The sequence below is a fragment of the Monodon monoceros genome, unplaced genomic scaffold (assembly GCF_005190385.1).
Source record: "Monodon monoceros isolate NGI ecotype Baffin Bay Population unplaced genomic scaffold, NGI_Narwhal_1 Super_Scaffold_12, whole genome shotgun sequence".
Taxonomy (NCBI): Eukaryota; Metazoa; Chordata; class Mammalia; order Artiodactyla; family Monodontidae; genus Monodon; species Monodon monoceros.
The window spans coordinates 15182086-15195813 of NW_021703768.1; the positions used below are offsets into that span (position 1 = coordinate 15182086).

A 13728-nucleotide genomic window follows, 5' to 3' on the forward strand; every position below is an offset into this window, starting at 1 on the left:
CCTGAGCAGAAGTGGCCCATCTGCTGATGCAAGGAGGCTACAGACAATGGCTGGTCCAAGAGATGGTCAGTTCCACAGAGATTTGCAGTTTTTTGTACCTTTTTGCACCTTTGATACCCAGCCCCGGCACTAACAGGTTGTGTCTGAACCCGGGAAATCCCAATCACGTGACACCACCACCAGGTCCGACCTGCCCTTCCACCTCCACACAGGACCTCATTTCCCTAATTTGCAAGGTGCCTCCAACCAAATGGCTCTCAGGGCTGCCACTGTGTGTACCCATGGTTCAATGTAAACTGAACAGTCCAAGCTTTATTGGAATTGATGTAATGAAGGCACTGAATCAAATACAGAGGCCAACTTTTCAGAGTTAATAGCAAAACAAAAGAAAAAGGAAAAGAGAAAAAAAAGAAAAGAAGTCAAGTCAGGCTAATTTCCCTTCTGCCAGTTCTCAAGCTGCAATCAACATATTCAAGATTCTTTACATGTGGCTCGAATAATCTGGTGGGGTTTGTCTTTCCAGCTCAGCAAAATTGGCCTCAGTCCTCTACTTACATAGTGTAACAACCTTATTTAAACTGTCTGCTGCTTATATATGTAACAACCTTATTTAAACTGTCGCACTGAAAACAACATCAAGGGATGCCTGACAGACTTCATATGCAAACCCTTGTCCTGTGCCTAAAGCTCAGAGGCTGAAATCTCAGTAACTCAAACTTACTGTGCATGTTCAAAGTTCATTTTCTTGTATCTAAAGAGACTTTTGAAAAAAACATTAAATAGTATCTAAAACATTGTTCACTGGTGAAATTTTCACACATTTTTAACAGGGACACTTTCATTTCGTAATGGCAAACTTTTTGAGTCTATTACAGAATTCTTAAAGCTAAACAGTATTCCCTTTTTAGTGAAATACTGGCAAACGAAGCATCTGGCACACTTTAATGAGCTGTTTTATCCTTTCACAGTGGCTGAAACTAGGACATCCATTCATCTGAGAAAGTGGATAGCACAGAGCGATTACGCAATCCTGCAGGATATGCTGATATCCAGGGCACTCCACCCACCCCCCCCAAATTTTAAATTTTCTAATACTACTTACTAGGAAAGAAAACAGTAATATATGTTTCATTTAATGATTCAATACCTGTGAAAAATGTTAAAGGATATTATCTTCACTGTATATTCATCAGTTAAAACAAAGTTCAAAGCCATAACAAGTGCTATAATAAAAATTAAGTTGTAGGTGCCATTTTTTACCAAGAGCAACGGAAAAATAAGGATAAACCCAAGAAATAATCAGCGTTGACACCTTAACCCAGTGACTTCCAACCAGGGGCAATTTCACCCTCTGGGGGACATCTGGAGGTGTCTATAAACATTTGGGGGAGGGGGGGTGGGACTGGCATCTATGGGGAGAAGGCAGGGCTGTTGCTACACGTCCTATAATGCACAGGGCAGTGCCCCTCAGCAAAGAAATGTCCTGCCCAAAACGTCAACAGTGCCAAGGTTGAGACACTCTGCCCTAACCCGATAAATTTAAAAAAAGTTAAACAAGGAGGTGGAAGGAAAAGGATGTGAAATTTAATCATGGACACATTTCAGTTTGAAGTGCTGGCCAAGCACAGACCCAGGAAAAAAGTAGGTTACAAAGCTGGGCTATGAGGCCAAAGCTTAGAGGAGGGTTTCAGGCTGGGAGAACACAGCAGAAAGGTACTCACCTGGGCTGAGAGCAGAAGGAGAGAAGTGAGCGTTTCTTTGGGAACAGCACAGGTGAGGAGGTGAGGGCAGCACCCAGGGAACCAGTCAAGAGAGGGAGGGGGAGGGCAAAGGGAAGGGGAGGAGGCTTGGTCAGAGAAGTGCCAGGAAGGAGGAGGTGGAAGGTGATGCCACAGCCCTGGGGGTGGGAGGTGGAGATTAGGAGGGCAGGGCAAAGAAAAACTCTACCTGGAAGCTTTCAGCAGGAGAGAGGCAGAGGCAGCTTGGATGGCATAGCCTCAGAAATAAGAAAACAGGTACGGACTCTTTTTAGAAATGTTCAGCAGTGAAAAGAAGACTGCTCTAAGGGGAACCCGGTCAAGCTCCTATTCACTCCCACCTCCCCTTTCTTTTACATAAATAAATAAATACATATATTTAAATACAATGAAAGTATCAGCAAGGAGATAGGATCCTGGGAGAAGGAACCCTTTACAGCCCAAGAGAGAAAAACTGATGGACTATGGTCCCAGGGGAGGCAAGAAAAGTTAAATCAGGAAGACAGGATGAGACTGTCCTTCAGAAAGGCTGCAACAATTTAAACTCCCAGTGGCAAAGTACATGAATGGGAGTTTCCTCAAATATTCACAGACCCCTGAAACATGTTATTGAAAACGGAAAACCAAAAACTCATCCAGTCTTCACATTGGCAAGACTATCTCACTATTTTAAGTTTTATTTCTTTGATTATACTATTGACGTTGTCAGGTTATTTTTCATTTGTATTACACCTTTTGCAAATTTCTTGTTCAAGTGTTTTTCCCATTTTTCTACTAAAATATTTGTTATTTTCTTATTGATTTGTGAGGGCTCTTTATATAGTAAGGCTCTGAATCCCGTTATACATTGCAAAAGCTTTTCCTGTTGTTGGCTTTAATGAAGGCCAAGCTGTCCATGTGTGTATGTATACATCAAAGTCATAACAATGTGCATACTCTGATTTTAGCAAATAAACTTCTGAGAACTTACCTTAAGGAAACAGCCTTAAATGAGCACAAATATTTACACACATGAATAATACAGTAAGCATCACTGTTTACAATAATAAAGGAAATAATCCAATAATAGAAATTTGACTTAAAGCACAGCCACTGACAAGTGTATACAGTCATGAAAAAAAGCACGGGAATGCTTTAAGATATGTTAATAAAAACAGAATTACCATATGATCCAGCAACTCCACTCCCGGGCATATGTCCAGACAAAACTATAATTCAAAAAGATACACGCACCCCTACGTTCTGCTGCTATTACCCCTACGTTAACAGCAGCACCGTTAACAATGGCTAAGACACAGGAACAACTTAAATGTCCATTGACAGATGAATGAATAAAGAAGATGCAGTGTATATATATATATATATATATACACAATGGAATACTACTCAGCCATAAAAAGAACAAAATAATGCCATTTGCAGCAACATGGATGCAACTAGAGATTATCATACTAAGTGAAGTAAAGCAGAAACAGAAAGACAAATACCATATCACTTTTATGTGGAATCGAAGATACGACACAAATGAACCTTTCTATGAAACAGAAACAGAATCACAGACAGAGAACAGACTGGTGTTTGCCAACGGGGAGGGGGTTTGGGGAAGGGTGGAGTGGGAAGTTGGGGTTAGCAGATGTAAGCTTTTATATATAGAATGCATAAACAAGGTCCTACTGTAGAGCACAGAGAACTATATTCAACATCCTGTGATAAACCATAATGGAAAAGAATATGAAAAAGAATGTGTATATGTGTATAACTGAATCACTTTGCTGTACTGCAGAGATTAATACAACACTGTAAATCAACTATACTTCAATAAAAAATATTGATTAAAAAAAAGTAAGTTACATAATTGAGGTAGACTATGATCCCAATTTAAAGGAAAAGGTATATATACAACAAAATGTAAGCAGGATTGTCTCTTGGTAGTAAAATTATAGGTAACTGTAAATTAAAGAGTTTTTTTTCTTTGTATTTTGCATATTTTCCAAATCTTTTATAAGCAGTAAGTATTGCCTTTATACTGGGGAGGGATGCAGGCAAAACCTAGTAACTATTGTAATGATGGTTAATAAATAGCTACTATTCACTGTAGTAGTATTTTTGAGTATAAGGGAAAGAGCTGGCCTGAGGAAGGAACAGGGGAACTCCCCAGGGTCAAAGGCCAACACAGGGAAATGCTGGGGAGCGGGTGAAGGCAGAGAGCTTTCTCCAAGTCTGAGAAAAGCCAGGGACGTTCAGACTCTGAGCCCAAGCACCACACTGCAATCTTCCCCCAGTACCCATTCTCTGGTCTCCAAAACCCGGACCCTTTGCTCCAGTCATTGAGGGGAAACGCAGCTTTTAGAATCGATCCTTCATACAGATGCTGGGTGAGCAGTGGTGAGTTTTACAGCAAAGTCACAAACAGAAATCTCACGTTAAGGGGGCTGCCGGCAAAAACATTAATACGGAGCCACTTAGGCTAGAAAACACACACACACACACACACACACACACACACACACACACACACACAAGATCGCAGTTTGCCTATGACTGATAGGTGGTCTGGGACTGGGAATGGCTCAAATGTTGGACTGGGCTGCTGTTCTGACTGGATGCTATTCTAGAAGTTCTTCAAGATGAGCCAAAAAATGTACAGCCAGAGGGCTGCAGGGAGGTGGTGTGGCTACCCTTCACAGTGGGTGCAGGGAAAATATTTACCCATCTTGGCAGATGCCGCCTCCCAGGTGGGAAGCAAGCAGGGCAGTCTGGGGTGCCTTTGCAAACATACCCTTCACCAGGCCATGGTGCTCATCAGAGAGAGCGAAATATTACTCATCTGAGAGTGGATGTATTCCCTCACTGCAAAGAACAAGAGGATTCTGGAACTGGGGATCTATATGTTTAAGCACAGAAATACAGTTGAGAAAACCCAGAAGTACCACACGATGAAAGAGTCAGAAATATGTGGCACTTTCCTGAAGATGACTTACACTTCATCTTTCTCTTATGATGGCTATTAATTTTATGTCAGATTAATTACCCTTAAGATTGAAAAAACTGATGGTAAAAATAAAATGTTCTAACATTCGGTTTTCCCTTGGCACTAGAAATTTATTTCGGGGAAAGCAGATCTGGCTAAGTGGCAGCCAGCCACATTATTATTCGTTTCTTTTAAATGTAACTCAATTTAATATGAAAGACCACCTTCACATTTAAAACACTTATTCCCTTAAAGGGCACTTTTAGCAACTGAATAGAAATCAGCTGAACACATTCAAGTGGCAGTAGAAGCAGAGATTAGCATTTCAGACGCTCTTTATTATGTTCTTTCTTCAGGGACTTCTACTCTGGGGAACCAGAGGATCTCAGCAAAATGTGTCTCATCAGGTTTCTCCCGGGCAGATTGCAAAATATCGGCAAGTTTACGCTTGTGTGAAACAAGCACATGATATTAAACAAATCACCATTCAATTCCTGTAACTTTTCCCAGTTCCATACTTGTGTATCAAACAGTTTATAGTACAACTTATAAAGATGGCGATTCTTGTGCAGATTTCTTTAAAGGCTGGTAGAAAGCACAGGGCAAGAAAAAGCTGCAAAACTGTAGCATATAATTTTTTAAAGGGAAATTCTTTGACATGACAAATTCAAACAAAAGAAACGACCACTCACCATTTCCCCGTGCAACCTAATATTAAACATGATTTTCCCTATACAAGATGAATTCCGTACCAAAAAATATACTGCGTTATCAATGCCTTATCCAAGAGGTTATGTCTTTTGTTTTTACAAAGCATTAGTAGTTCAAACTTGTACATGCAATCAAAATCAGCACTTACCCATTTGTTTAGAAACTAAACACTTCCGGTACTCAGAGAGACGGCAAAAACCTGTTTTCCTCAGGCTTAAAAAACTCCTCTACAAAAGTCTACAGTACTGCGATCACTGTGAAACTTTTAAGCAGTGCAAATAAGAGAAAAACCCCTACCTTGGGTTTCTTTTGCCCCCTTCAGCTTTTGTCCACTGTAAATGGCTGCATCTTTAGCAGTCCGGGCTACAAGCATCTGAGCCGACAGACACAAAAACGGGCTTTCTTCAGCTCACTGCTGTTCCCAGTCTTTTATGTGGTGTCTTGGGCTCTGCTTGCTTAATTCCTGATTCTTCTGAAAGAAGTCCAGTCTGGTGAGGCTGGCGGGATAGCAACTGCCGAAGATACTTTTGACCGTCGGAGCAAACGAATCACCTTGCATGCACCAACAAACGTGCAAAGTCATTTGAAGGTGCAAAGACCCTGAATTTTCAAAGATGACTAATATTAAAAAGGAAAAGCGCCCCAGGACAAAACCAAGCAATTTAGTTGTGATCTTGGAAAGTCCACCCTGAGAACAACACCCCTCCCTTGAGCCCAGTTTCATTTCTGGCTATTTATCCTGGTCTTTGCATAGCGCTCCTGAATAGTTGCCATGACAACTCGGTAAACAGGATTCAAGTGACCACTGAGGGGTTTAGCGGGATTGTTTTGTTTAGCGAGAAGAATGGTAGCTTTAATGCTTCCTCTACTAAAATTTCCTGGAAAGGCAGAGCTGCCTTTTTTTTAGGTTGTGGGTAGGTGATGTTCTCAAAAGTCAAAGAAGCTGGCAAAGAATGCTCCAGTTACTGGAGAAGAGGCAACAGGAGTGGCAGTCAGAAAGCCAGGAAGAATTATGGAAGGTTACTGTATGCCAAGTGGGCATTTTCCAGCAAGGATGCAGATCAAGTGGAATCATCTCCAAAGGCTGTTAAGACTAAGTATATTTGGGGAGGACTGAGAGTCTGACAGTCCAGACAGTTCTAAAAACTCCTCGCTCCCGGCTCTCCTATGCGCTCTCTCCTCCCCCACTTTTTCACCAGTCTCTTCTCTATAAAGCAGTGTCATTCAGGTTGTGTGCCACAGAAACTTCATTCTCAATCTTCACCCTTTGGCCAGGCAATCAGAAACTATCCTACCCTTAAAAAATTTTACTGGAAAAAAATGTTCACTGTGTTGTGAACAGATTATGAACATTTAGCACTTTGACACATCACAACGGTATCATTTGTCAAAACTCAATCATATGACACGGTGAACTTTAATGTTAACTTCGGATTTTAATAATAATAGATCAATACTGGTTCACTAATGATAACAAATGTACCACACTAACGCTCAAATTTTCTGTAAATTTTAAAATATTCTAAAAAAGAAGGTCTATTAGTTTTTTTAAAAAAGGAAATTAAAATGTTCATCCCATAACCATGTCAAAGACTAAAGGAGGGCTTCCCTGGTGGCGCAGTGGTTGAGAGTCCGCCTGCCAATGCAGGGGACACGGGTTCGTGCCCCAGTCCGGGAAGATCCCACATGCCGCGGAGCAGCTGGGCCCATGAGCCATGGCCACAACAGTGAGAGGCCCGCGTACCGGAAAAAAAAAAAAAAAAAAAGGCTAAAGGAAATTAAAAAAAGAAAAAGAAAAAAAAAAGCAGCAGCTCGTTACAACAATCTGCCAAGGGTATGAGATTTAAAACTAAACTCGAAAAGGAAAAGGTCTGGCAGTAGTCTTAGCTTTTCCTTGATTCAGCTTAAACTGGGGGTTAACCTTGTGAGGATGAAGTGAGCATATTTTCCAACCCGAACACGTAACGCAAGTATGGACTGCTTCATACACTGCAGCGTAGCTGTTTCATGTCCCCGTCACCTCATTTAATACCTACAGCTGCTCCCCTAAGCAGGCTCCATGACTTTACATACTTTGGAGCAAAGGAAACAATCCCAAGGTCACACAACTGCTCAGCGACAACAGGCTGGACAGATACCCAGCCACACGCCTTTGATCTATTTCGATTTCATCCCAATGCTTCAGGGGCCCTGCACCTGAGCAATAGCCTTCCCACATGGGCGGGGCCTCTGTGTATCAGAGCTCGCTAGACCCAGGGTACCTTGCACCCCATGTCTCAGCGGGAGTGGCGCAGGGTCACCTATGCACTGATGAAAACCAGTGAATGGAAGATGTGGAAATGCAGATTTCATTCAGTACAAGTACAACCTTTCCCATAAATAGTAAGAGTTTTAAAAAAGACAACAGGGCGCCTTTAGGTGTAAGGAAAGAGTATATTCTCTGTTCCTGGGAATTATTTAGGAAGAGGGAGGATGATCCTTTTGTGTCTCATTGAAAGGGGATAAACCGACCATATTTCATCAATTCTTAACGCAAATATGTTCCCCTCTCAAATTGCCTGAATGTGTCTGTGACTTGCTGACCACCATGCTGTAATTCCATACACGGATGTGCATGGATTTCATCACAGCTTTTCATTGTCTTTGAAAATCACAGGCACTATTGGAAGTACTTGCACTGAGTCCAGCTGTCCTTTAAATGTAGTCTAAATACTCCTCTCTAGAGTCATCGGTGAAACAGAAAGTTATTTTATCTGCAGAAAGGCCTGGAAACAGGGTGACAAGGTGTAACTGTGTTATCAGTGAAGCAAGGATTTGTGGTGGACGAATGACCTCCACTTCATTCTTGCAAATTAAAAAGCAAGTGCCTGGAGATAAGACAGCATCGTGCCCTGGTTAACTAGGTAGAGCTTCTGCTTCCACAGTGATGTATAAATAACGGTGCCCTTTACAACCATGGGAGTCTTTGATTCAATACAGTAATAGATGTTTGGACTGAATGATGTACAATTCCAGAAAGATCAATCAAAATGCTAAAATCCAGTGTTTAACCTTCTAGGTTAAACCCTTGTTATCTGGCAGATTTGCACATCCAGACCTCCTTGCCCAATCATGGCAGTGAACACATTCCCTAGGGGGACCCCACTTAGAGATCTGAGTGCTTGAGTATGAAGCACCCAGCCCAGCTCAAAGTGTTTGTGAATGAGTCTCCAGTGCTGTGCTTGGCTGTTGCAAAAGGGCTCCAAACCCTGGAGGTTTGGCGGGGTGCTGGGGGAGGCGCCATGTCTGAGAAGGGGGTCAGCTGGGAGAGGGAGAGATAACACATTAACATAGAAAGACTGGATCACAGTAAGGACATCACTCTAATACTGACCTAGTGGTGTATCCCTAGGGTAACTTCCAACTATACAAATCGAAGATGATTCAAAAACAATTAAACAGACCAAAATGGAACGCATAGCAGTAAGGATTCAAGATAGTGCGTTAAGTCTTCATCTTTGGCAAAGTCAAGTACTCACACACCATGAGCAACTCCATGGTGTCCTTTTATGAGCAATTTGATTCAACGTTTACTGAGCACATATGACAGCCTGGATGCTGGCTGAGCTACACAGCGGGGCACAAAGATGGCAGAGGCAGGCCCTGCAAAGTTGTACTTGGTCAAGGTCTTCCGTATTTGTGGAATACCTTATTCAGAAAACAGCACTGAGGTAGAGACACCAAAGCCTAAAAAGAAACGTAAAGGGTCAATGGAATAAAGTTTCAGTAAGGCTCAAGAGAAATAAGATGAATTAAATGAGAGAAAAAGATCTAGGAAGAATAAAATGAGACAAAAATAATTCAAGGTAGGAAATATGCTACAGTATCATCAGAATTACTTAAAGAAATGTTTGGCCTCTGTTTAAAAAAAAAAAAAAAGACAGGGAAAAAAGTGGCAGGCAGGACCTGGATCACACACAATATGAGTCCCCAGGATTAAATGTGCTTGATTCGTGAAGCCATTAATCAAATCATGATGCCCCTGGAAACAAAAGGCTCGTGTTTCCGTAATGCCAGCACAGCGTCCTCACTTCATGTGTGGTCCTGAGCGTTGTGTAAAAGAGGGACCTAGTCTGGTGTCAGCAGTGGCCCCATGAAAGAGACGGACACAGGTCAGCAGGAGTCATTTAAGAGGAAAGCACTGGCCTCCTCTGAAGTCTCTTAAAGACGACTTCGGTGTGACATGCTTCACAGTCCTCACGTCTCGGGGCCTGGAGACAGTGCTTTAAGACAAGATGCCCACAGCCAGGCCAGTCCTGTGTCTCCAGCTTCATTCTCTTGCTCGATGTTCCATTTTCCGGCAAATACCACTGCAGTCCGGCGCACAGACCGCACGGCTTCCCTCCTGGGAGGCCCGGTCTCCGCTCTCCCCTCGGCACGGACACCCCTCTTCCTCACTCTTCCCTTAGATAAACCTGACCCCCTGCAGCCACCTCTGCTAGAAGCCTTCCCCTAGCAGCTCCCAGGGTCAGGGCCACTCAGGGGACCCATATCCTGCCTTTTTGGAGAAGACCTCACAGAATCTTTGAGGATGCACTTATGCTGGGTCAAAGCTCAAAGATGACCCTGCAGGAGTCAAGGATGCTTCCCCCTAGAACCCGGGAGCTTCTCACATCCAACCCACAGAAGAAGAGAGAGGAGAGCCAGCCAGGCAAGCTGCACACGACAGCCCTGCTCTGCCCCTGCAGCAAGTGGGCCCGGCCTCGCACTCGGGGCCGGGAAGCGCAGACAACCAGTTCTCACGCCCCGACGGCTCTGCTGATACTTATCCGTCTGTCCCCTTCTTTCATTCTGTCCTGCAGCTCCTCAGGGGTTTTCTGAGGAATGTTAATAACAGACTTCTCTGACTAGAAGTTATTTGCACCAGGCAGGGAGAGAAGGCAGAGATCACGGGACACCCTTGGGGAGAGATTCTCAGGAGGCAAAGCAGGTTTTCTTTGATATAGAAATCTCCTGGGGTTGGTTTGGGCACTTCTGGCCAGAAACACTACTGCCTAAAGCAAACCACAACAGAAAAATGTTATGAGGCCACGTCACCCACCAAAAACCGTCTGATGGAGAAGCTTGCCCTTTGTAAACTGGAAGTTCTAAGCCGAGGGCAGGACTGTATCCTTCAGTGCCATCTGAGGCAAAGAACTGGCTGCAGGCCGGCCCCTACCAAGAGGTATGCCTTTATTTTCTTCATAACTTAGTGCCAGGAGGACTTCTCAGCAACGTTAGTGAAGTGTCTTCTTCGCAACGCTCAAGATTAGCTACAAATCGTTCACAAAAAGAAAAAGTCCACATACTATAACAGTTGAATTGACATAACTGTTCCAGCATGTCAGTTATGTTCTCCCCGCTTACATCAGCTTTTCAAAGCAAAACATAAAAATCCCAAATAACGAAAACCCATAATATTCCCACAAAAGGATTTCTAGATGCTTGGGGCCCAAGTGCCCATCCTGAGTCTCACACACTTGCCAAGGAGAGGAGGCAGCCTGTACCACAGGCCTGGGGCCCAGGGGGCCATGTGCACACACTCGCCAGGCCACCACGGGAGCCTTGGATGTGCTGCACAGGCTCCTAAAAGCACCAAAGCCACTACTCCACTTTTTCTAAGGCCCCAGTTCTCCAGGCCACAGGCTTTACAGCCCTTATTCTTATGCCTTTTGGGTCACAGAATTGCCAAAAGAAACCTCTAGAAGCTGCCCAGATCCATGACCTACATGCCTGAATGATGTACAAAACACCTCCATATACGTACATCTGAATACATCCTCTCAAGCCCCCGTGATGAACATCTGACCTGACGAGGGCATGAGGTGCAGACTGGAAATACACATTCCCCATCTCTGGGTAAAGGCAAGCAAGATTTTCCCTGTGAGATTTCTAGAAGCATCTATCTTTGGACAAAAGAAATGTCGTAAGAAACTCTAAATGAGGGTTGTTTACATACATTTCATATACCATCACCAGTAACACTCCAGTATTTGCAATGGAACTAAATGACTGCTAAGCGAGTTGTAATTCACTATTTCTATAGTCTAATCAGCCCCTTCGCACTTAATACCACACCTACATCTTAGGCCTCAGACAAGTCAGTTCTCATGTCTGACTTGCTGGGTGCCTTGAAAATGGCACCAAGACGCTTTCCAAAGTCTTCTTCAGCCCATCTGCCGGCACGTTATTAATCAGTGCCTGCCACGGGTCAGGAGGTGAAAAGGGCTGTGAGCCAACAGAAATGGAACCAGAGATGGGCTTGGGTCATTTTTTAAAATGCAAACACCAAAGCAATTAGGCACGACCAAGTCCCAGCAAGGAAAAATAAACATCAAAAAGAGGCAATTTCTTCAACATTCTGGCTGTTGATGTGTTTTCAAGCAGGCGTAATTTCAAAAGTGATTACGATTTAAAGGAAAAACTAAGTCCGTGCCATCCAAGAGAGAAAACAAAAACATGGAGGACTGAGATTTTAAAATTCAAATTTCTATCCTTATAAATAAGCACCGGCAGGTCCCCTCCATTTCTTTGAATCTAAGGTGCCAGTGGCTGTAAAACTGCACAATTACTGCACCACTAAGAAGAGAGAAGAGAGTTCCCACTTAAACTGTGGTTCGCCAAAAAGCTGCAAGATGCATCTCAGTACCCAAGACCTTAAACTGGGGGAAAACATGCATCTTTAAGTGATGGTATCATTACCCCTGTTGTAAAAAGAAGAAACACTGGCAAAGGTTACACAGCTCCTGTGAATGGAGACCCCAAACGCAAAGCCCATTTACATCATCTTGTAGATCCTGCCCATTGGGGTTTTATAAAGCACAGCAGGTGGATATAAGCCAGCTGACGTGGTACATGGTTATGGTTTAACTATTAATTTCCAACATTATGTCAACACAAGCTATGTATTGTTAACTTAGTTGCTGTTTTTTTGTGATAACCTAAAACATTTTACTATAAATTTGAGAAATGGAACGAGTTACTATGTCAACTACCAGAACCGATGCACACCGAGTCATCACAGATCTACAGAACCCCAGTCTCAGCTACTTTACGCCACACAGATGCCAAACTCTCCCCATCACACCTCAGAGTAAGGTAACAAACCAAACGGATTATTCTCCCCTCATTGAGTTTTGCCTTTCTAGAAGACAGAATTCAACACTGTGGTTCTTATTAAAAAACCCTTAAACTCTAAGTGAGGAATCGCCGTAATATTAAGTCAGAGGTAACTGGTAAACAAAATAAAAATAAGATTTAGCATCAGCAAAGTTACTGACAGAGGCATTATGGAACCTAACAGTCTCACGGGAAACAGTTCAGGTCAGATTCCTTATCTTAATCCTTATGAGGATAGCATCTAGTTCTTCCACATGAGAGGCCCTTGACATTATTATTTTGTTGGGGGATTTCCTTTCTTCACAGGGGTAACTAAGAGCAGATGTTTGCCAAATCGAAATAATTTCAGTTTTTTAACAGCACTTCACGGCAAGTTGCCCATTTAGCCTTAACAGCTGCATTCACCTAATACTATATCTTTTTTGTTCAGATAGATTCTCTGTATAGAACTCACATGGTTTCTGATGGGGATATGGCATTAAAAAGCTAAAACCAAGAGCCTAGACACAAAAACTTCCTCCGACGACAGGAGTCTTCTAGTTAGTTACAACCAACGAGTAAAAGTCCTTAAAATCCATCATTACTACTTAGAATACAGACACTCTGTCATGTTTAACAATAAAGCAAAAGAAAATAAAATGAAAAAGAGCTCTACCACAACAAAAAACACACCAGTCATTTCTTCCAAAGAAGGCATATCCCATTCTGGAGCTTGCCCAAGAATTTCAAACCAATGCTTAAAATAAAAATGCGAAGGCTTCACAATGTTTTCTTTTAAACCAGATTTCTCTAAAGCATAATGGCATCATTCAAAAGCAGACAAATAGGCCCAAAAGACAAAGGGATTTTTTTTCCAGTGAATATTATGTTATAATAATGTCATATACATTTCCAACCATCTATAATGAAAGGACTTTGGAGAAACCAAATCTCTGAGTCACCACACCAGGAGGCGGTGTCCTTAAATAAGACAGTGTCAGTCTGGTTGTAAATCTTACCTTCTGCATGTTTGGCTTGATACAGCGAACAAAGAAAGGATTAGAGGAGCTTAGCGTTGCCATTAAGGAATGCAGGGAGTCCTATTAGAAAGGAAAAAGTATATGTTGATTTAGTCTCTTATTATGTCTTTAAATTTCTCAGCACCCTAGGCAC

General features: G+C 42.6%; 1 protein-coding gene across 3 annotated transcripts in view; it reads right to left on the minus strand.

Moving 5' to 3' along the window:
- MYO10 (myosin X) overlaps positions 1-13728 on the minus strand; it is a 218473-nt gene that overhangs the window by 58926 nt on the left and 145819 nt on the right. For all 3 annotated transcript variants that reach the window (XM_029216317.1, XM_029216319.1, XM_029216318.1), the window contains exon 19: positions 13575-13655. In XM_029216317.1, the coding sequence (XP_029072150.1) occupies positions 13575-13655 (81 nt within the window). The remainder of the gene's footprint in view (positions 1-13574; positions 13656-13728) is intronic.